The following is a 24,761-nucleotide window of genomic DNA, read 5'->3' on the forward strand; positions in this document are numbered from 1 at the left end:
CTGTATACAGTAGAGCAAAAACATATTTAGTCAGCCACCAATTGTGCAAGTTCTCCCACTTAAAAGGATGAGAGAGACCTGTAATTTTCATCATAGGTATACCTCAACTATGAGAGACAAAATGAGAAAAAAAAAATCCAGAAAGTCACATTGTCTGATTTTTTGAAGAATTTATTTGCAAATTATGGTGGAAAAAAAGTATTTGGTCAATAACAAAAGTTCATCTCAATACTTTGTTATATACCCTTTGTTGGCAATGACAGAGGTCAAACGTTTTCTGTAAGTCTTCACAAGGTTTTCACACACTGTTGCTGGTATTTTGGCCCATTCCTCCATGCAGATCTCCTCTAGAGCAGTGATGTTTTGGGGCTGTCGCTGGGCAACACGGACTTTCAACTCCCTCCAAAGATTTTCTATGGGGTTGAGATCTGGAGACTGGCTAGGCCACTCCAGGAGCTTGAAATGCTTCTTATGAAGCCACTCCTTCGTTAGCCGGGAGGTGTGTTTGGGATCATTGTCATGCTGAATGACCCGGCCATGTTTCATCTTCAATGCCCTTGCTGATGGAAGGAGGTTTTCACTCAAAATCTGACGATACATGGCCCCATTCATTCTTTCCTTTACACGGATCAGTCGTCCTGGTTTCTTTGCAGAAAAACAGCCCCAAAGCATGATGTTTCCACCCCCCTGCTTTACAGTAGGTATGGTGTTCTTTGGATGCAACTCAGCATTCTTTCTCCTCCAAACACGACGAGTAGAGTTTTTACCAAAAAGTTCTATTTTGATTTTATCTGACCATATGACATTCTCCCAATCCTCTTCTGGATCATCCAAATGCTCTCTAGCAAACTTCAGACGGGCCTGCACATGTACTGGCTTAAGCAGGGGGACACATCTGGCACTGCAGGATCTGAGTCCCTGGTGGCGTAGTGTCTTACTGATAGTAGCCTTTGTTACTTTGGTTCCAGCTCTCTGCAGGTAATCATTCACTAGGTTCCCCTGTGAGGTTCTGGGATTTTTGCTCACTGTTCTTGTGATCATTTTGACCCCACGGGGTGAGATCTTGCATGGAGCCCCAGATCGAGGGAGATTATCAGTGGTCTTGTATGTCTTCCATTTTCTAATAATTGCTCCCACAGTTGATTTCTTCACACCAAGCTGCTTACCTATTGCAGATTCAGTCTTCCCAGCCTGGTGCAGGTCTACAATAGTTTCTGGTGTCCTTTGACAGCTCTTTGGTCTTGACCATAGTGGAGTTTGGAGTGTGACTGTTTGAGGTTGTGGACAGGTGTCTTTTATATTGATAACGTGTTCAAACAGGTGCCATTAATACAGGTAACGAGTGGAGGACAGAGGAGCCTCTTACAGAAGAAGTTACAGGTCTGTGAGAGCCAGAAATCTTGCTTGTTTGTAGGTGACCAAATACTTATTTTCCACCATAATTTGCAAATAAATTATTTAAAATCAGACAATGTGATTTTCTGGATTTTTTTTTCTCATTTTGTCTCTCATAGTTGACCTCTGAACACAATTTGACCCTTCTCATTAATTTAAAAAATAAGGCGATGAGGACTCCACATATAAATGTTTTAACTAGTGGATCTGCACACTTACTAACGAACACACAACCAATAGAATAAATGTATCTTGTTATTGCTCTTTTCATATAATTTCTATGTTCACGTGTCCTTGAATACCGTACCACATTTATATTGAAAATTTTGTTTTGATCATTTCAAGTGTTTTTTATGATATTTTTAGATGCTGAATTCAAAAATTAAAAACATTTTTCTCCATGTAACATTTTTTCATGACTGCAAATAAAGATAACTACTAATTAAAACAATTTTTATGAGTCGAATTGGTTTGGTGTGGCTAAATCAGTATGTCACGCCACGGACTCGCAACAAATCCATCGTTTGTCTCTTCCCTAAATATGGCAGCTCTGGCGTGTCATATCTTGAGTGACTAAAATGTGTGAATAAATAAACCGCATTAAAACTTCTCAGAAGTAGATTGATTGACTACATTTAACTGATCCTTAATGATTCAGACATAGTGTTCCAATATAACTATTCTGGCTGTTATAACTTAATACATTTTTTATTAAGAGAAAATTTAAGTTTGATATATAAAAAAACAAAGCAAAAAATAAGTCCGACTCCGCACTGAAACTGTAAAACAAGAAGCTAGATTGAACAAAGAGATCAGTAAGACCCGACAATTAGCCTGCGGTTACGCTACAATACTAACCTGCAGCCCTCAGGAAGTGAAACGCCCACCGTGCGCAAGGTGCTTCCTGTTGATGTCTTTTGTCCAACGCCACTTGCCGTTTAACTGAAATGACGTAATTTTGAAGGGGTGTGTTTTAAGCCGGAAGAATGCAAGTGGATTCTTAGCGGGCTTTGGCAGGTAAGAATTTCATCCAGTATCAAGTAGGAGTTTAAACATATTTTGTTTCTATATGTGTTAATTCCTCGTGATCTACAGTTGGTCCGTCACATGCATGTCCTAATACAATATTGTGTATGGTCAAGTTATATTTTGCGTCTTTACATAAAAGTCAAAAATTTGACCCCCTATACTTTCAGAGACACCATTTTCCCCTAATGATAATCTCCCGATAGCTATTACATTACATGTAAAACTTTTTTCGCACTCTGGATGCAGTGACGCTTCTAAGTAAAAATGAACATCATCCAGAGTATAATCCTCTTGGTGTTACATACGAAACTTTCTCCGGCACGCATGACCCTGAAATAGGTAGTTTCAGTCAAGATCAATGCAAAAGAGCGGAGTCTTAAAGTTTACCGTGGTGAAGTGTCTTTCAACTGGAACACTAATCAAAGGAAATGACGAAGTATATTAAAACTAAGATTATGCCGTAAGCTCCCATTTACAGGACGGTAGAACCTCTAACGTATCGACGATGAATGATGCAAGGGTCCTCCCTGCGTAGAACGTGCATGTTCTCCCTGGTGATGCTAAAACTGCTTTGTCTGTATATTCACCCGGCGATGGACCAGTGCCCCATCCTGGGATTGGTCCTGCACCCGATGCTTGCTGGGATAGGCTCAAGCTTCTCAGCAACACTGCTCAGTGTAAAGTGGGTTTAGAAAATGGATGGAAGTACTGGGTCCCTTCTCATAGGTTTTTTTCTCAAGATGACGATATTCCAAGGTAATGTTCAGTTTTGCAGGTTAAGTCATGACTGTTAAGAAAATGTTGGTGAAAAAAGTTGTGTTTAATACCTTTAGTTTTGTCTGCTTTGTGTAACACAAGTGTGCAAGGCAAGTGTGTTAAACATATATATTTGTTTGAATTTAATTTCTATGGTGAGATTTACCATTCAGTCTTGCCAGCTATGTGATACATATAATGTAGCATATTGAATTGCTCTTGATCAGTATAATTGTATGTACTGTATAGGGTATTGGTGGCAGTGTATAAAGCACTAGGCTCAAACTCAATTTCCAGTGTAATCTGACATTTATTCTTCTTTCATTGAAAACTGCATGCAAACTCAACAGGTCATATTCATCGGAGATAATGTTATGTGGGTTTTGTAGTGTTTTTCATGCGGATTTCAAGTTTTTTTAGTTTTAGTCTAGCTCGTCCAGTTTTTGTGATGAAGCTAAATATATATTACATGGTATTTGTTATAATTGTTATAATTAACTGCAATTGATTTCAGTTGTGTTTATATATATATATATATATATATATATATATATATATATATATATATATATATATAATATAGGTTAGGAGCACAAACTGATACAGTACACTGATACACTGCATGACAAACCAACTCAGGATCCAGATTAGGAGCCGAGTGCAACCATGCAAGGGTGATACCTGTCATCCCAGATGGAGGATCGCAGGAATCGTGGGAGAGAGGGGTCCTTTCATCGGATTGGCTGGCCCAGCACTGTTTCAGCTGTGGAATGGCCAAATGGGGGAGGCAGCTTGAAGGATGAGGTCTCCAGGACTCTATACAAATACAAATCTTATTATGGGATATATCATCTACTGTTAAATTCTACTCTGTACTTCTAAAATTTATATATTTTTTATTTCTTACTATATTGAGAAATTGTTCTGTGTACTGTACTGTATTGTATTGTATTGACCCCCTTCTTTTGACACCCACTGCACGCCCAATCTACCTGGAAAGGGGTCTCTCTTTGAACTGCCTTTCCCAAGGTTTCTTCCATTTTTCCCTACTAGGTTTTTTTTTTTGGGAGTTTTTCCTTGTCTTCTTAGAGAGTCAAGGCTGGGGGGCTGTCAAGAGGCAGGGCCTGTTAAAGCCCATTGCAGCACTTCCTGTGTGATTTTGGGCTATACCAAAATAAACTGTATTGTATTGTATTGTATACCTCAGCACCACACTAGTTCAGATGGAGTGGAACAGTGTGAGGTTTTTTATGGTTGCTGGAGTGCCCCAAATTTTTCCCTGCAGGGTTGGTTGCAGATTAACGTCATACCCAGGACGGAGCAATTGCAGGTTAAGGGCCTTGCTCAAGGGCCCAACAGAGCAGAGTCCCTTTTGGCATTTACAGGATTCGAACTGGCAACCTTCCGATTGCCAGTGTAGATCCCTATTCTCAGAGCCACCACTCCACCAGTTGTTATCATGCCTAGGAATTGTACTAATCATCCAGACAGTTTCTATTATGTGTATGGTTTGTTCACAACGAAAGCACAATGTTGCCCAATTACTGCAGATCTTAAGAAGGTATTCAAATTGTACTTTGGCTGTCCACTTGGTGACCAGGATAAATCTTGGACTACACACATCATCTGTACCAGTTGTTCCAATGGACTGGCTAAATAAAGGCAGCAATGCAATATGCAATCCCTATGGTTTGGAGGGAACCGTGAGACCATCTCAATGATTGCTACTTTTGCCGCGTGAACACAAGTGGATTCTCGGCTAAAACTAAGCACAAAATTGTATATCCCAACCTGGATTCTGCAATCAGGCCTGTTCCTCATGATGATTCATTGCCTGTTCCTGTACTGCCACATGATGGACTTGCTTCTGTAGAAGGTGAAGAGGAGTACGGTGAAGATGCAGCTGGTTTCAATCCAGAATCATCCGATACTGATTGTGTGGAAGATGAAGATTCAGAACCAGAGACTTTTACACAAGCAGAGCTGAATGATCTCATTCGTGATCTAAATCTGTCCAAAGAGACAGCAGAACTTCTTGCTTCAAGGCTTAAACAGAAGCATTTGCTTGCAAAGGTGTTACTGTAACTCGCTACAGGAAATGAAGTCATATCTTGGCAACGTTCTTCACTGTTGGTGGCTGACTGTGCTATTGTCATGACATCGATGGACTCTTAAACAGTTTATCACAAGAGTATGTTCCATCTGAATGGTGTCTCTTCATTGATTCCTGGCAGTCCTACTTCATAATAGCAATGCCAAACCAAGTATATCGATTGCCCATTCTGTTCATCTAAAGGACTCCTATGACAACATGAAGGTAACTGCGTGAACTACTCTGGTATAAAACACACCAGTGGAACATCTGTGGTGATCTAAACATCATTGCCATGTTGATGGGAATGCAAGGAGGAATAACCAAATACTACTGTTTCCTGTGCCTGTGGAATAGCTAATCTACTGTGGAACATTGCCAGACACACTTGATATACCTATGAGCCAGGAAAGGGCATTGTCAAGTTTCTGCCGGTTGATTCGTATAAAATATTTCTGCTACCTCTCCATATCAAGATAGGCTTGAAGAAGTACCTTATTGAGAAGTTTCCAAACGTAAGCACTGCAAAAATGAAGGATGGGATATTTATAGGTCCACAGATCGTCCGTTTTGCAGGGTGATGGTTTTAAATAATCTCTGTCAGCAGTCAAGCTAGAAGCTTGGGAGGCATTCAAGTGGCTCTGTGAAAACTTTCTGGGTAGATGTAAGTCTCCTACATACAAGGAAGGAGTTCAGAATCTGCTTCATTCATACCAGAAACTGGACTATCGCATGCCATTGAAAATACACTTCTTGCACTCGCATCTAGGGTTTGTTCCAGAAAATCTTGGTATGGTGAGTGACGAGCAAAGAGAACGTTTTCACCAGGACATTTAGTTAATGGTGTGTTGCTACCAAAGTTTCTGGAATGAGATTATGATGGCCGATATACTGCTGGATGCTGTACCATGACAATCCAGACACAGTGTACACAAGAAAATCCTACTGTAAGCAGTTTTGAAGAAACGGTGGGAGCTGACTGACACCATTCATATATCTATGCCACAGTGTGTGCCTATTTGATTTTGCATTGAAGATATTAGTGAAAAGTCGAGCAAAATGACACCTTTTATTGGCTAACTAAAAAGATTACGATATGCAAGCTTTCGAGGCAACTCAGGCCCCTTCTTCAGGAAAGATATTCAGGATTACATCTTACCATGTAGCTCTGGGATGCAGCATTAAATTTCAAGCCTGTTCTGAGTGTACGTTTTCTACTTGTTTGCTTTTGTTCTGCACTCCAAAGGCATATGCAAAATTAAATTGGGTGTGCCCTGATGTCCTGTGTTGGTTTCTGCTTTGTACCTAGTGCCACTGCAATATGTTTCATCTTCCTGTGCTGCACTGATTGGATTAAATGGATGCATTAGGAATCAAATGCTTTGTTGCATTGTGAAGCTGTAATAAAGAATTTGTGATTTCCAGGCTGCTTTGATTTTCTGCTTAATGTTCAATTTCTTCTGCCTCCTTGTGTTTCAGAATGTCCGAGTCTGCAATTCAGACATGTGAAACTCTTTTTACCCATGGAGTCTGTCTTCACTATTTTCCTGCTCACCTGATGTTGAAATAAGTTGAGAGAAATTTGTTTAGTTGTACAAAGCTATAAGCATCACAAGTGAATATGTCATTGTAAGGTACTGAACAGATTATGACTCAGAATAATATTAATATGCAACTTCAAGTAAATTGATCTCTGAACTATTATGTGCAGAACGTTAAAACCTTGCTGTCTTTTGTATTGTGCCCGACATGGGTGTCATTAGCTTCCTGACAGTAAATACTGGAATTGAGTAGGTCATGCTAGATGAACTTGAATTTTAAAAGAATTATTCCCAACATTCTATTCTTTCTCATTTGTTTTCCAAATATTCAGTAATTACATATAGCTGCTGAGTTCTGATTTTTTTTTCCCAAATTCATATTAACACCCTTGATCAAATATTGAGCATGTCAGATGCCTCCAGCCCTAATAATAAGGTACATAATTATTTTAAGTTTGGGGTTCTGTCTTGTCTTCCTTTGTGTGAGCAGCATGACTTGATACCAGAAACATCTCCAGCAAGTTAGACCTTTATCACTGTAGCAACACTTCTGTAAAAAGATTACAGGAAAATGAAATAAATCTAGCTTAGGACCAGGCTTCTAGGACCTATAGCCAGTTAAGACTATAATTATACATAGGTGTTTTGAAAGGCAACTATAACCTTTCTTCATATAATACTAAAATTATGAAAAGAAAGCATAGCAAACGTCTGAGACATTAAACACAATCCAGTGTGCACATAAAAATTCTGGTAGGCCGAGAGAGCTTTATATTATCACCTTATACTTGTATAGAAACTGCTGTTGGAGTTTATCAGTATCCTCTATTCTGAGTTTTACTTGCAGCACTGGAGTACTCGCCCATTCTCGAACACCACCTCTAAATCTCATCAATAGGTTTATATGGTCATTATTATCACATACAGAGTACAGTGAAATTTGCACTGCACTGTTGCTAATCAACACACAACACATCACTACTCTTGGCCGTGATTAGTAAGTAGAGCTGCCTTGCCTCAATATGTCTGTCTGTCTGTCTTGAAAAATCTCAGGACAGAGCTGACAACAGTATTTATCAGTAGGAATCGTACATATTCAGCTTCTCCAGTGTGATGTAGCTTGGATGGCCTTGTGTATTTTTGTAAGCTTTTGTAACACAAATGTCAAAAAGTTGTTGCTTAGATTCAATACACCAAACATAATAGAAACACAGTGCATGGAACAAATAATACATATGGGGCACAATTTTACATGGAATACAATTTTTCAAATCTTTTCTAACTTAAAATTTGATCTCACTTTTACTGTAACAGAGGTCCTCAAGGCCTGTAGTCCCCTTGGGGATTAATAGAGTATCTATCTATCTATCTATCTATCTATCTATCTATCTATCTATCTATCTATCTATCTATCTATCTATCTATCTATCAGCAGTTGAAGTTGACATAAAGTACTTTCTGTGGGGAGCACTGCCACCTAGTGGCATATTGTGAACAAAACAGTTTCATTGCAGCAATACAATCTAACGACCTTTTTATGTAGCCAGTTAATCCCCTTTTGAAAAGCATAGTCTACCCCAGCGTTTTTGGGCAAATGTGTATCTCTTGCCCTAGCAAGAAACCAGTCTGCTGAAGGGAATTATGAAATGAATCAACTCTGTATGCAAATTCTTTCACACATTTTTACTATTTGAGTTGTTCATTGCTTTCATTTTTCAAAAACAAAACTTTTTGGTATTGTCTTTTACTTTATAAAGAATTCAGTAATGTCTTGCGTGTTTTATTCCCATTTATTACTTTTCCCCGTTCTTTTGTATTCTGAAATGAAACTTTATGATGAACAATGACAGGCAAGTATAAAACTGTGATGATTTAGTGACTATGGCATAATTGATGCCACAGTGGCATCTAAGTCTTAACATCAGAAATTTAATTGAATGAGGTAGTAAGATTTGTAGAGGTTTTAAGCTATTGTGTCACTTTAAATATTAAACAAGTTACCTTTCTTAAGAAATGAAAGGAAATAAAAGCATAAACCACATTTCTAAGACTACTGCATATATGACCCAGAATGTTTGAACTACGGTAGAGTGGTGATGGAAGGTGCCTTTGTGATCACATTAGCATTCTTTATGTAAAGCTGATGCACAAATGATAAGAGTTTTACTTTTTTTTCCTATTTTTACTTTGATTTTGTAGACCAGTATACTTCCAGAAGGGGATGACGACTGAGACGAGAACAGACACCAGTAAAGTGGTTATATTTGCAGTTTTTTCTCGGATTGTGTCATTGGTGCTACAGGTTTGACTTATATTTTTATGTATCCCAATAACCCCTCATACTGATTCAAGGTTGAAGGGAGCAAAAGCACATAGCACAAAGAAGCAGTTAACCCAGGACAGAATGCAAGTCCATCACAGGGTACACTTGCACAAATCCACTTTCACATTCACAATGAGCCAATTTAGAGTTGCCTAATACACACACACACGGGAGAAAACATCACCATAGACCCGATTAGAGAATGCAGATTCCAGTATGGCAACCAAGGGTGAGATCTGTGAGGCAGCAGCACTAACCACTGTGCCACTTATTTATTCAATAGTTGAATAGCTATATTATCTTTAATCTGGGAATCTTCACAGTAACCGGGTTAAATGCTAAGCTCATTCCCAAAAATGTGATTGGGCACAGTTGTTACAGTTACAGCCTCATCTCCAAAAACATCAGTTCAGTCCGCCTCCCGGCCATTATGTCTTTGTACATTCTTTTGTTTGTTCTTTTTGCTTATGTAAAAAACATATATTGATCTGATAATTACACATTTAAAAATGTAATGTAATGCAAAAATGTTTAATTTCACAACACCCTGGAAATGTGGTGGGTAGTTAATGGCAGTGACACTAGTAAGATAATATTCAAGAATAAGCATTTGGCCAAGTTCATAACTGCTGAAAAATGTTTTATTGTGGAAGGGCTTTTGGAGGCCTCTCTCCTTAAAACATAAATCTCTTTTATCAAATACACAGATTCTTTGTAAAGTGGACCCACGATGTATAATGTTCAATTCTTTGTCACTATTTTAGTTTGCCTATTCTTAACACTTAACCAACGTTTGGGTAGATACAGTTCAAAGTTACAATGCACTTGCACCCCAAACTATGGTCCACTACCTTCAGTCAGTAGTTCCTTCAGACTTCATCCAGGTACTGTCACTGTTCCTTTCCCTCACACTTAATTGACCAGCCTGAGAGAGGAATTTGGGTCTTAGCTCCTGGTTGTTAAAATAGAGCAAATATGCTGGTAGGAAAGCAGACTTTAATGAATTTTAATGTTTAAGCATTATTGCGCTACTAAAAAGAATGAAACAGTTCATGCAAAGAACTATTACAGAGCATATATTTTTCCTTGTCATAGTGAATATGCATCATTTAGTTGAAAAAGGTCAGAATTCTCATCATTTTATTTGCAGACAGGAGAATCTCCTCCTCCCTACTTTTTAATACGTTGCTATATACACCTCCAAAATATAAGGATCTGCCACTCTTTTTGAGGTTAAGCCTAGAAAACTGTGAAATTTCTTAACAAAACATTGACATATTTACAATTTGAAACATTTTCTTTATTAGTGGGATCTTGGAAAATCATTTCAATATGTGACCAAGTGTGTTTGTTTTACAGGCTGTGTGTAACCTTCTAATACCAGATCATGAACCTGATGCCTTCCAACCTCCCCGCTTGTCTAAACACAGCAAATTTGACACTGTGGTGGAAGCACTTTTTGGGGGTCTGTCACGATGGGACTCTGAACACTTCCTCTTCATTGCAGAGCATGGTTATGTATTTGAACATAACTTCGCCTTCTTTCCACTGCTTCCTCTGAGTCTGAGAGCTGTAGCAAGCAGTCTGTACTGGCCTCTAGGAGGATGGCTTAATTTTCGAAGCTGCTTACTTCTGTCTACTGTTGTCATAAACTCTGTTCTTTTTGTTTTAAATACTGTCACCTTATTCAAGCTCAGTAGGCTAGTCCTTCAAGATCGGCTACTGGCATATTACTCAAGTCTTCTGTACAGCATTACACCAGCTAATGTCTTTATGGTGGTTGCCTATTCGGAGAGCCTCTTTGCCTTTCTCTCATTTGCGGCCATGTTGCAGCTAGAAAAAAAGAAGATCACCCTGAGCTGCGTTCTGTTTGCCCTGGCAACAGCTACTCGATCAAATGGTATTGTCAATGCAGGTTTTTTGGGCTATAGTCAGCTACAGAATTGTATTCAACATCTAGGAGTAACCAGAAGAAATAAAAACACATCAAAGCTTTTACCCTGTGTGGGGATTTCAGCTTGGTTTCTTTTGCTGGTGCTGGTGGGAACTGCAGTCATTCTTTTACCCTTTGGCCTTTTTCAGTATTATGGATACAAAGTATTCTGTAATCCCACAAGAAGAATTGAAGATTTGCCTCTTGCATTGATTAAACTGTCAAACCGAAAAGGGTATCGGCTTCCAGATGTATCCCAAGAGCTTCCAGCTTGGTGTTTTTACCATTGGCCTCTGCTGTATTCCTACATACAAGATGTTTATTGGAATGTGGGCTTTCTGAGATATTACAAACTCAGGCAGGTGCCGAACTTTCTGCTGGGTCTGCCCATTATAGTTCTGGGTACTCAAGCTGCCTGGCGTTATTTCAGGACAAAACCTTCGTTTTGTTTGCAGTTAGGACTTGTAAGAAGAGATGAAATGATTGACAACACACATAACGATGGAAAAATCAAAGCCAACAAGCTAGCCCAGGGATTTTTTTCTGCCCGTGTTTTTGTTTACCTAGTTCATGGAACACTCTTACTAATGTTTGGGATCTTTTGCATGCATGTACAGGTATATACTAGTCCGGCCTGGAGTTATTTTTTTTTATTTAAGTGTATACATTTCTGAGAGAACTGAGCAGACCTGAGTTTTGTTTTTTTTGGTTTTTTTAATGTTAGAATAGAGGCTCTGCTGCTGCCAGTCTTGAATACCCTGCCAGCTACTTTGTTAATAAGGATCTTGGTCACCCCCATTTGATAGGTTCTTTGATTGATGACTTGTGAAGTCATCCAAAATGAGTACAGCCCGCAGGAGACTTACAGAATCTCTACAGATAAAGCCTGGTGTATATATACTTCCCGTTCTGGCATGAGCCTAAAGAAGCATGCAGTTAAAATAGATTTCCCTTTTATTGTAACATACTGTACACGAGAGACATGTGCTCTCTCTCACTTGTAAAATCTTCAAATTCCTCAGTTGTTACCCAGAATGGGTTCTGTTCAATTACCTAATGCCAAATTTTAGCATCACTTACATTTTCTTGCTAGTTTTGTAACATTGATTCCATGCATTTTTTTTTTCGGTTGCATACAGTGGGGCAAAAAAGTATTTAGTCAGCCACCAATTGTGCAAGTTCTCCCACTTAAAAAGATGAGAGAGGCCTGTAATTTTCATCATAGGTATACCTCAACTATGAGAGTCAAAATGAGAAAAAAAAATCCGGAAAATCACATTGTCTGATTTTTGAATAATTTATTTGCAAATTATGGTGGAAAAAAAGTATTTGGTCAATAACAAAAGTTCATCTCAATACTTTGTTATATACCCTTTGTTGGCAATGACAGAGGTCAAACGTTTTCTGTAAGTCTTCACAAGGTTTTCACACACTGTTGCTGGTATTTTGGCCCATTCCTCCATGCAGATCTCCTCTAGAGCAGTGATGTTTTGGGGCTGTCGCTGGGCAACACGGACTTTCAACTCCCTCCAAAGATTTTCTATGGGGTTGAGATCTGGAGACTGCCTAGGCCACTCCAGAACCTGGAAATGCTTCTTACGAAGCCACTCCTTCGTTACCCGGGCAGTGTGTTTGGGATCATTGTCATGCTGAAAGACCCAGCCACGTTTCATCTTCAATGCCCTTGCTGATGGAAGGAGGTTTTCACTCAAAATCTGACGATACATGGCCCCATTCATTCTTTTCTTTACACGGATCAGTCGTCCTGGTCCCTTTGCAGAAAAACAGCCCCAAAGCATGATGTTTCCACCCCCCTGCTTTACAGTAGGTATGGTGTTCTTTGGATGCAACTCAGCATTCTTTCTCCTCCAAACACGACGAGTAGAGTTTTTACCAAAAAGTTCTATTTTGGTTTTATCTGACCATATGACATTCTCCCAATCCTCTTCTGGATCATCCAAATGCTCTCTAGCAAACTTCAGACGGGCCTGCACATGTACTGGCTTAAGCAGGGGGACACGTCTGGCACTGCAGGATTTGAGTCCCTGGTGGTGTAGTGTGTTACTGATAGTAGCCTTTGTTACTTTGGTCCCAGCTCTCTGCAGGTCATTCACTAGGTCCCCCCGTGTGGTTCTGGGATTTTTGCTCACCGTTCTTGTGATCATTTTGACCCCACGGGGTGAGATCTTGCATGGAGCCCCAGATCGAGGGAGATTATCAGTGGTCTTGTATGTCTTCCATTTTCTAATAATTGCTCCCACAGTTGATTTCTTCACACCAAGCTGCTTACCTATTGCAGATTCAGTCTTCCCAGCCTGGTGCAGGTCTACAATTTTGTTTCTGGTGTCCTTTGACAGCTCTTTGGTCTTGGCCATAGTGGAGTTTGGAGTGTGACTGTTTGAGGTTGTGGACAGGTGTCTTTTATATTGATAACGTGTTCAAACAGGTGCCATTAATACAGGTAACGAGTGGAGGACAGAGGAGCCTCTTACAGAAGAAGTTACAGGTCTGTGAGTCCCAGAAATCTTGCTTGTTTGTAGATGACCAAATACTTATTTTCCACCATAATTTGCAAATAAATTCTTTAAAATCAGACAATGTGATTTTCTGGATTTTTTTTTTCTCATTTTGTCTCTCATAGTTGACCTCTGAACACAATTTGACCCTTATCATTAATTTAAAAAATAAGGCGATGAGGACTCCACATATAAATGTTTTAACTAGTGGATCTGCACACTTACTAACGAACACACAACCAATAGAATAAATGTATCTTGTTATTGCTCTTTTCATATAATTTCATATAATTTTGAGTTATACCTATGATGAAAATTACAGGCCTCTCTCATCTTTTTAAGTGGGAGAACTTGCACAATTGGTGGCTGACTAATACTTTTTTGCCCCACTGTAGCTAGCCACTGTCAGGATTCTCAATGATATTTATTGAGTCTGATGATGTAAATTACTTGTCTGAGTTTGCTTTTGTTTTGAGAGTAATATTCATTTGTTCATTCAGTGCCACTTTTAAAATTCTGATTAATCCTGTCATGTGTCTTCTCAGATGAAGATTAAGTGTATACTAGTTTCTGTGAAATGCCCAAGGGTATGGTAAATTTGGTAGAATCCACACTAATGGTTTGACAAAGCAAGTATGGGCAGAGCTCTTAGTTGGTTTAAATTTTTTGTTTAGCTAACTGTATTATTCAGAAATTTAGTCCGATCATGGTTAAAAATGATGAGGCAGCATGGTAGCACGTAGTGTTAACTGTTCTGCTTCACAGTGTAGAATCCTGGGTTTGAATGCTGCACCAGGTTGTTGTCTGTAAGTAGTTTCCACATTCTTCGTAATGATAAACTGGTCAGGGCTAATAATCATTTCAGAACTGTCCCAGAGTAAGAGGTGGGTGTACAGTGCTGTGAAAAAAAAACTATTTGACCTCTTCCTGATTCCCTCTGTTTTTGCTTATTCATAACCATTGTTTCTAATCTCTAACCAAATTTAGTATAATACAAAAAAACAGCCTGAGTAAGCACAATACATAGTTTTTAAAAGATAATTTTATTTATTTAAGGAAAAGAAGTTCAACACCTATATCAACCATGAGAAAAAATAATTTCCCCCTTAGTATGCAATCGACCAAAGAACCAGCCGTACTGAATTTAAGCATCACTTAAATAGAACATTTCCAGCATGTGAAATTTGTTAAAAGGTCTCAACAAACAAAACACCATTCCTCGATCAAAAGAAATTCCTGGAGATCTCAAAAAAAAAGTTACTGAAATGCATCAGTTGGGAAGTGGTTACAAATCAATCACATAAAACCATGGGACTCCATCGAATCACCATGAGAGCCATCGTTTGCAAATCCAGAAAACTTGGAAGCATGCTAAATATGCTGCAAGTGGTTGGCCTAGCAAAATTATTCCTAGAGCGTGCAGAAAAGTCATCTGGGAAGCCACAGAAGAACCCATATAAACATCTAAGGAACTGCAGGCCTCTCTCAGCTCAGTTAATGTCATCGTTCATGATTCCGCCTTTAGAAGAAGACTGGGCAAAAATGGTATCCATGTGAGAGAGAACTGGACAGCAAAAACCACTGCTAAACTAGAGAAACATAACGACTCCTGTAACATTTGCCAAAAACACCTTGATTACCTTCAAACTTTTCAATAGCATTCTGTGTGCTGATGAGTTACACATAGGTTTCCATGATAACAGCATCATGCCCACAATAAAAAATAGTGGTGGTAGTGTGGTGAAGGGATGCTTTGCTGCTTCAGTACTGAGCACTTGCTAAAATTGGGGGAAGCATGAATTTAGTAGTCTACAAGAAAGTACTGAAAGAGAATGTCTGGTCATCAGTTTATGATCTGAAGCTTAAGCACAATTAGGTTATGCAGCAGGACAACAGCAAAGCCACCTCTGAATGGCTGGAAAAAAATTGAACCCCTTTGAGATATTGTGGTGGGACCTTAAATGGACAGCTTGTATAGTTGAAAACTATTAAATGTGGCTAAATTAAAAAATTCTGTAGTAAAGACTGGGCCAAGATTTCTCCATGGTGATGACAGACTAATGTTCTGGAAGTGGTTGATTGTTGTTGTTGCTACTAAAGGTGTTCTTGAACTTTTTCCATCAATATATCAAATGATCACTTAAAAATTAGGTGTTGTATTTACTCAGGTTGTCTTTTGTGTCATAATAAATTTTGTTTGGAGATCTGAAATTGTGTTACAAATTTGCAAAAACAGAGGAAACTAAGAAGGGGCAAATACTTCTTCACGGCATTGTGTGTATGAGTGGGCCCTTGGATAGGACTGGCACTCTGTCCAGGGATGTTTTCTACTTTATGCACAATATTGCCATTAATGTTGATTTTTTTGTTTGTTTTTTTTCTTCAGGTAACAACACGGTTTCTGGCCTCTTCATCCCCAATCTTGTACTGGTATTGTACTCAGCTTCTTTGGGATAATGAGCCTTTGCTTAATTTGGAAAGTAAGGAGAAGCAAACACCTTTATCAGTGAAACAGCAGACACATGATAAGAGACCAGGTTCCTTTAAAATCTGCCCTTTACTTTGGAAAGTCGTCCCCAGAAATCCACTCACAGAACTATTGGTTAACTGGAAGCAAACCAATTTGGTTACAAAGTGCATCCTTGGTTACTTTGTGTCCTACTGGGTCTTGGGACTTCTTCTGCACTGCAATTTTCTTCCATGGACATAATGTGTGGAATTCTCCTGTATACTTAAGAAGTACACATCAACCTTTGTAGAAGGCTTTCTCATGTACTTAGAAATCCATCTAGAGCTAATAAGATCAAATACTTCAGTTTGCTAGTGCAATGGCCATTGACTTTATCCTTGCTTCTCTGGGAAATGGTGCTTTTTGTTGACTATTTTGGCTAAAAAAAAAGTTAACAAGCGAGGAAAGGTCAGAAAATGTGAGTGGCTTTATAAAGATCATTCCCATTTATTAAATGTATGATGTATTAATTTCCAAACCCTGGTTTGTGCCACTTTTTGTTCCTTTCTACATCCCCAAGCATCTGTTATGAAGCTGCTAAAACTTACATTGTGTGTCTTATGATTTTCTGTATAAAACTGATTTAATCATGACACTGAACAAACATCTAATTTTGTAAGATATGATTTTTGATATTTCTATATAATTATTAAAGATAACTATATATTTCTTTAACCCTGTAATCTATATTTTGTGAAGCTGTCCGTTTCTGTGGTCCACCCCACAAAACCCAGCTGATTTTATATTTCATCATTAACAGTAACATCACAGTAGTGCCAAGAACAAAACAACAGAAAAATCGCAAAGAACAAACAAGAAGAAGCCGGCCCTTTTGAAAAGACTCAGCTGTGTCTTAGATAAAGATATCCCAAGGTAGGACAGGCTTTATTAACATCTCTAATTGACCCAACTACTGAGTAGAATAAGCAAGCTTTATTTAAATTGCCAAATTGTTTAGCGCAGGGATCCTCAATCACAGTCCTGGAGGGCCGCAGTGGCTGCAGGTTTTTGTTCTAACCCGGTTGCTCAATTAGGAAGCAATTCTTGCCAATAATTTAATTTCATGGCTTGTTAGTGCTTTAATTGTTTTTCAGGTAATTCCCATATCCTAGATTTTCTTCCCCTTTATAAGAATATCATCCAAATGACTTGAAGGCTAAAATGCATGAGTAATTCTCAGTCCTTCAATTTTTTTCTCTTTACTTTCCTTCCAGGTATTTAATTAAACCCAATAGTGCATGATAAATACACACAGGTATAAATGGTAACAAGCTAACTGGAGAAATACTGGTCTCTTTTGTCATTTGCATGTCATTGCTAATTAGGAGCCATTAAAAACCAAGAAAACAGCTGATTAAAACTAAAATAAGCAATAAGGGGTCAAAATCTTAATGAGTGAGACAACTAAAGTGAAGCAGAAGTGTTACCTGAGCAATAAGTGCTTCTTATTAAGCAACTGGGTTGGAACTAAAACCTGCAGCCACTGCGGCCCTCCAGGACGGTGATTGAGGACCCTTGGTTTAGAGGCATAAATTGGCTTGTGTTTAATAAATTGTTGGCTGGGACCAGAGCCAAAAAACTCGGGTGTTGAAAACCATTTTAAAAAGGAAGCGTTAGACTAAAGCTAATGAGACTAACATGCAGAGATCTCAACAAGAAGACAACATAACATGAACATAATCTGAAGTCTACTTAAACCAGCTCTGTATGGCAGGGAGCTCAAGTGAATCCTGTTAACAGTGTATGCAAAGCAGGAAAAATAAATCTGTTTGGATATTTGACAAAGCCAAAATAGAAACAACAATCGGTATAAAACAAGAAATCTTAACACATTTTTCAGAAATGTAAAATTTGTACACTGGTTTAACTGTTAGTTACAATGAGAATTGACTCTTTATTAGATAAAATCTTTTTATTCTTGATCCATCCATCCTCTTCCGCTTATCCGAATCGGGTCGCGGGGGCAGCAGCTTGAGCAGAGATGCCCAGACTTCCCTCTCCCTGGCCACTTCTTTCAGCTCTTCCGGGAGAATCCCGAGGCGTTCCCAGTTCAGCCGGGAGACACAGCTCCTCTAGTGTGTCCTGGGTCTTCTCTGGGGCCTCCTCCCGGTTAGATGTGCCCAGAACACCTCACCAGGGAGGCGTCCAGGTTTATTCTTGATACCTTTTTAAAATATGTATTCACATTTTCAGGGAGCTTACAGTGTTTTCCAATAACTAAGGAACTGAGCCTTTGTAGCCCTCCTCCAAAAGTGTCAGTCCTAAACTGAGTTTAACAGTACCTTTGTGAAAATGTGGAGTTGTACTTCACATTCATAGTAACATTGTAGGCCTGATCACCAGTGATAGTGAGACGGCTTACAGAGAAGAGATTTTACTTTTTGTCATGGTAGTTCCCGAACAGCAACGTCTCATTTCGTGTCGGCATTGACACAGGAGGCAAACCACACTTCTGTTTGCATTGGAGGTAATGATGAGGGGTGGGTCAGCAGCTTTAACATTCTTGATGTCCTGATGGTATCCACAGCACATCTGTGCTATTGTTTAGACGTCTCAGCAGCACCTTTACGTCCACAAAAGTCTGAGGAAAGCATGGGTTCCTTCATCTATGATCAACCAACTTTTATAGATGCACACTGGAGTCCATTCTCTAGTATATCAGCTGCTGAGCTCAGGAGTGTAATAAATTATAGAGGATGGTGGAGTCTTACATGGTTTTACTGTAATTCAGCTGGCTTCTGTCCAGGACACACTCCAAGAAATATATCAAACGGTATTGTTAACACTAGAATTACCAAAGCTTACGAAAAAACTTGTAAACCTGGCCCACCTTAAATCCGTTCACACCTCTCCGTCAGCATCTTTGGTGTTGTAAATGTGTCGATAAGCCGAAGCAGCCTGATATCCTATCCTCCCACCACCGCAGAAACTGCAAAAGAATTTCCCAGCTCATGGCTTGTTTATCAGGGAGTGAAGTAGTACCTAGAGCTGTATAGGCTAAAAAATGTATCTTTATTTGGAACACATGCATTTCATGTGTGTTCGGTGTCTGCAAAGATCTATGTAAGTGTAGGATGATGGGAAATGCAAGAAATGTTGAACACATACCTAAAAGACAAACTTTTTTTTCATGTTTTAGTACCAACAACAAAATTTTGACATGAAGTGTATAATGTGTGAAGACTGAAGTCCAAATATCAAATAAGCACTTTTACAAAAGGTACAAATATAAAAGAACAAGTGAACTTTTATTCAAGACTATAACCGAAGAAAAAGAAAACAGGTTAGTGTGGTTTGTTGGCACTCAACTATCCTGAATGCTCCTGGTTTCTCTGTTTTGGCAAACAGTACAGGATCATATGCTCCACTAGTTTCAGGGACAATTTTAATTCAGAGGTTACAAGGCTACTCAACAGGCGCTGCCAAATGCATGAATGGACACGAATGTTTCATACATATCCTGATGTTGTATTTAATATATGGTGTTGCATTCATTATTACTGTTGTAATGCTGTCACAAATCTGTGGGAAACATGCATGTAAGAATCTTATTTTACCGTATATATGACTATGAGTTTGAGGACTACTTTATAAACACAGCTGTCTTTCCCCTAGATAGAAGCAATGTTTTTCCAGATTTCTTTAACTAAAAATAAACTTGACTACTACTTATTGAGGTCATATTGTTGCTTATTTAAAACATATCTTTGTTTTGAAACTGGGGTCCTCAATATATCCCCTGCATCTTTTTTTCTTTTAACAGAGGCATTATGTCAATTTAATTTGAATTAAAATAGGTGGGTTGTGAACTAAAGGAGTGGAAAGCACTTATTACAATCAGGTTTTAACATGAAAATTTGTTTTGCTAGCTAAAGTCAGTAATAATCATTTTAGGGGTAGAGTCACAGAGTCTGACATATCTTCATTTTAGACAGATGGAGCGTTCCTCCTTGTTCCATCTGCTGAACAGCCACTTGTAAGCCAGGTGATCAGCAAATGCTTTTTTTAAGTTTGTATTCACTTGAATCTTCTTAGATTTAACCTCTAAGTCCTGCCTGAAACCCCCATTTCAGGCTGTCCTAAATTTCCTTTATAGGCCGTTTTTTTAAGTGAATCTCAGATCAGGCAGTTTTACATACACCTCAGGCTGTTTATAAAGTCATTGGGCCTTTTTTTTTTCCTCTCTTCTTAAAATCATATGGCTATACACGGGCCCCTGACAAAAATAGTATAATAGTACAGTACATTCAATATATTTTTAGCATGCAATCACATGCCTGTTCAATCATTTTAGTTAAATTACTATAACATAGTAATGGGTGTTTAGTGCTGCTGCCTTGCTGATATAACATCCTGGCTTATGATCCCTTTGTATACTCAGGAATGTGCTCAGGGCCACACAGTCCTCTCAGCTAGTCATCCCCTGAGATAACAGCAGCGGGACTTAAACTCTGGGTTTTTAGTTTACAGAACTGTCTTCTCAGGCAGCTGTGTGAAAGGGAGAAGCTCTTTGGTGCTGTGGTAAAGAAGGCTGTGGAATGTGCACATTCTCCCCGTATCTGTTTTGTTTTATGTCCCCTCTATTCCCATGATGTGTGTGTTAATTGTTAATTCCAGATTGACTCAACCAGGGCTCATTCCTGCCTTGCACCCAATGCTTTTTGGTTTGGTGGTGCCCTCCAGTAACCTTGAAGTGGAGTATACAAGTTTTGAAAGTGTAATATTAAAAATGCAGCTCCACAAACATGACACCACTGCTGAGGGTCCTAATGCTGAGCACCTACTGTCAACCTGCTCTTAATATACATTACGTTTTTTCACCAATTAGAATTCTGTTCAAGCCTGTTTATTTTCCTGTAATTTGTCAGACATTCAGAATTTGTTTTACCGTTTGTCTTTATAGAATGACCATGAAAAACAGTTGATTAGACGCCGGCACCAATTGCGAAGGTAAACTCAATGAATACAGATTGATGAACATAAGTTAAGAGAATTTCTCGATACAAGGTCTACTCCATGTGGTTGAGTTCAATTCAATAGGTTTTTTTTTTAAAACTAGGGGGCTTTGCCCACCTGCCTGCGCTTCGTGCCGTTGTGGAGAAGGGGGGCTGAACGCACCCCAAGGAGACACAGCCGCTCCTCCGAAACCACGCTTAAACGGTGATGCAATGGGATACAAATTTTTTTTTTTTTTTTAACTCCTCTTTGCTCTATCAGCTGCTGGCTTGCTGCTGCTGCCATGCCGTGTGATCTGAACTTCGCTCGCCTACCCCTTCCCTCCCCTCCGCCAGCGCTACGTGCCATTGTGAAAAGGGGGGCTGAATGCACCCCATGGAGACGTGGCCACTCCTCTGAAACCCCTCTTAAACGGTGATACAGTGGGGAACAAATACATTTTTTTGAACTCCTCTTTGCTCTATCAGCTGCTGGCTTGCTGCTGCTGCCATGCCGTGTGATCTGAACTTCGCTCGCATACCAATTCCCCCACCGCCAGCACCAAACGCGCCATTGTGAAGAGTCTGGCTGAATGCACACCAAGGCGACGCAGTCAACTCTCTTAAACGGTGATACATTGAGAAACAAGTAATAGTAACTAGCTTCCTGCTGCTTTCGTTCCGCATGAATGGCATTTCAGGTGGCGCTTTGAACATTTAAAAGCCTGTACAGCACCTGTTCTTTTGTCCTCAAACACTCTCTTTTCGCTTTTCCGTTATTTCACCGAGTAATATTTTCCGTTTGTTTGTGCTAATGTGATGTTTTCACTCATTTTTTTGAGACTTTCCAATTTTCCTACTTCCATTATCTCTAACCTGCTCTGTATGTGTATCACGGGACTTGCTTACAAAGGTTGTAAGTATGACGTGATGTGCCTGTCTCGTGGGATGTGAAAGTGTCTCTCTTCAAAAGATCACATCTCATCCCAAGATTTTTTTTATATAATAGAGAGATGTGAAAACAATTAGTTGAATATGTTAGAATGCAAAAATGGTTACCTTGGCCAGGCATGCTTTTGCACTGGGTGGCAGAGTTGTGCAGTGTGTAGTGTTGCTTGACTGATCCCGCATGTTGTGTTTGAATCCCATGCCTTGCTGCTGTGTTGCATGCAGTTTGCACATTCTCCCTGTGTGTGTGGAGTTTTCCTCTCATATTCCCAAGGCTAATAATGTTAAATTGATTGGTAATAGCAAATTGTCTCTATGTGCGTCACTGGGCCCTTTTATCTTGTCCGGGGTTGTTTCCTGCCTTTTACCCAGTAGGCCTTGCCCCTATCTGCAATATGAACAATTATTTGTGCGAATATAAAATGCAATCCAACATGTTAACTACATTGGTGCATTTAATTTTGGCACAGTTTATTGTGTCATAATTAAAAACATGCCAACTAATTATTAATTGATTTTCACAATGTCATTTTCATGTCAGTTTAAAAAGCATTACAAAAGCTATTGTATTGTACTTCATGTTGCATGTCATAACTTAAAGCAAAGCAAATGTCTTGTATTTTGCTTAGCGGCTGCTCCAAGTGTATTGCATTTTGATTCAAGGCCACACATTACATTAATCATGCAAAAACTAAATGTAATGAAATGACCAATCTGGGTCAAACGATGGAGCAAAGTATGTTCCAATCATGAATGTGTTCTCCAAGTGCTAAAATGGGGAAGCGGGAGTTGATGAGGCAGGGGATTTGCCTTCTCATTAAGCTGGCAATGTACTGACAATTTCATTGTCTTCCATGTCAAATGGTTGCTGGCAAGGGCCAGTGTAATAGAAACAACAACGGGAAAAGAATTCCCAACTGCTTCACTAACATTATTAGAACATGTTCAAGAGCTACTGTCCTGAAGAGCTGCAGCATATGATTATGTATATCATCCACAGTGGCTTCTGTACACCAATATTCCCTTAAATATGGCTTACTGGGTGGGAAATATACAAGCTATAACAACCTGGACATTGACACAAATAGATGAACATACACAGGCTTGGTCCGCAATAGAAATAAAATTCTGCAGTACGTCTTTATATTTCTTACTTTGTACCCCATTAAATATGAGTTATCACCAATAAACAAACAACCCAATTGTGATTCACTCACTCAGAACAAATGTAGGAACCAATGTAGGAAGTACGTCAAGACAGAGAAGCTTTTATCTGTGGCATTTCTGCACAATAACCCTAACCCTAACCATTTTTCCACCCTCTCAAACATACAAAGATTGTAATTTTTGGAAAACCATTCGGGATTAAATGACTTAGAAATGTGTACATAGACAACATCTTCGCATCCTACGAACAATTACAGTCCAAATCTAATTTTCTAGCAACGCTACCTCCAAATTAGAAACTTTGCTAAACAAAACTTGCCCAATTTTCTTCACCTCCCCCCTACTGTACTTCTATTCCAAAAAAAATATTGATCAATCTTGAGGACTCAGACAGCATTTCTATAATATATATAAAACTATTTTACAGTCCCTCCCTTTCAAAGATCCCACAGTACAGTGGTAAAGGGATCTCTCACTCAACATTTCAGAAAAGGAGTGGAAGGCAGCAATGCACAGAATTCACTCGAGCTCCAAATGCACAAAACATACAATTATTCAACTTAAAATCATCTGTCGAGCACATCTGTCTCATTTAAAATTGTCCAAAATGTTTCCAGGGCAAGATCCAACCTGCGAACGCTGCAATCAAGTTTCAGCCTCACTGGGACACATGTTTTGGGCCTGCACCAAATTAACATCATTATGGACCAAAATCTTTAAATGCCTTTCAGACAGCCTTGGTGTCACAGTGTCTCCTCATCCATTAACAGCTGTGTTTGGTGGACTCCCAGATGGACTCAATGTGGAAAAGGGCAAACGGTAATTGCCTTTACTTCACTATTGGCACACAGACTTATCTTGCTCAACTTGAAGAATCCTAACTCACTTCTTTTAAGGCAGTGGGTAACTGATGTTATATATTATTTGGAATTGGAAAAAATCAAATTCTCACTTAGAGGATCTGTGCAAAACTTTAAAACCTGGCAGGATCTAGTTAATAACATTTTAGAATAAGCATTTAAACTGAGGAAGCGGATTCTCTTCCCTTTTTTATCTTATTTAATATTTATTTATTTATTTTTACTACTATTAAAGTTTTACTCTGTTGGCCTAGCTGTCTTTCTCATGGGTGAGGGTTGATTTGACTTGAACTTAGTTCTGTAAAATTTGACTTGCTTGAATGGAATGTTATTTGCTTTTAATAAACTAGGGGGCTCTGCCCCCTGCTCGCTTTGCTCGCCCACCTCCGGGTTTGGTTTACCAGTTTCAGAATTTAAAGGGTTTGTTATTTTCATGGGAATTGTTACATATGCATTATTTTCACTTTTACTTTGATTTTTTTACTTTTGATTACATCTTGCCTGAAGAAGGGGCCTGAGTTGCCTCGAAAGCTTGCATATTGTAATCTTTCTAGTTAGCCAATAAAAGGTGTCATTTTGCTTGGCTTTTCTCTACATTCATAATGGCTAACACGGTACAACACCCTAGTACTACACTTTTACTTTAAAACTTTTGTAAAAACAATACTTGTCCTTTATTTCCGGCCCCGGGTGTGGTTACATCTCTTTCTCACAGGACGTATAACGCAGGACGTATAACATGCTAAGGAGATGCCGTC

General features: G+C 39.0%; 1 protein-coding gene across 2 annotated transcripts; it reads left to right on the forward strand.

The window, feature by feature from the left end:
• The first annotated feature begins 2,336 nt into the window (after positions 1-2,336).
• pigv (phosphatidylinositol glycan anchor biosynthesis, class V) lies at positions 2,337-17,171 on the forward strand. Of its 2 annotated transcripts, XM_028818694.2 has the most exons (4): positions 2,337-2,412; positions 9,013-9,115; positions 10,496-11,686; positions 15,972-17,171. In XM_028818694.2, exons 2-4 carry the CDS (start codon positions 9,035-9,037, stop codon positions 16,293-16,295), a joined length of 1,596 nt encoding a protein of 531 aa, XP_028674527.1. In that variant the 5' UTR covers positions 2,337-2,412; positions 9,013-9,034; the 3' UTR covers positions 16,296-17,171. The 2 variants fall into 2 exon arrangements, with proteins under 2 accessions (XP_028674527.1, XP_051775051.1); XM_051919091.1 differs by lacking the exon at positions 10,496-11,686.
• Positions 17,172-24,761: the final 7,590 nt, after the last annotated feature.

This window comes from Erpetoichthys calabaricus, chromosome 14 (assembly GCF_900747795.2).
Source record: "Erpetoichthys calabaricus chromosome 14, fErpCal1.3, whole genome shotgun sequence".
Classification (NCBI taxonomy): domain Eukaryota; kingdom Metazoa; phylum Chordata; class Cladistia; order Polypteriformes; family Polypteridae; genus Erpetoichthys; species Erpetoichthys calabaricus.

Excerpts from the sequence above, each read along its gene's own strand:
- pigv (XM_028818694.2), top strand. The coding sequence starts at position 9,035 with ATGACGACTGAGACGAGAACAGACACCAGTAAAGTGGTTATATTTGCA. Across the intron at positions 9,116-10,495 it reads TTGTGTCATTGGTGCTACAG|GCTGTGTGTAACCTTCTAAT; the intron begins GTTTGACTTATA and ends TTTGTTTTACAG. Across the intron at positions 11,687-15,971 it reads TCTTTTGCATGCATGTACAG|GTAACAACACGGTTTCTGGC; the intron begins GTATATACTAGT and ends TTTTTTCTTCAG.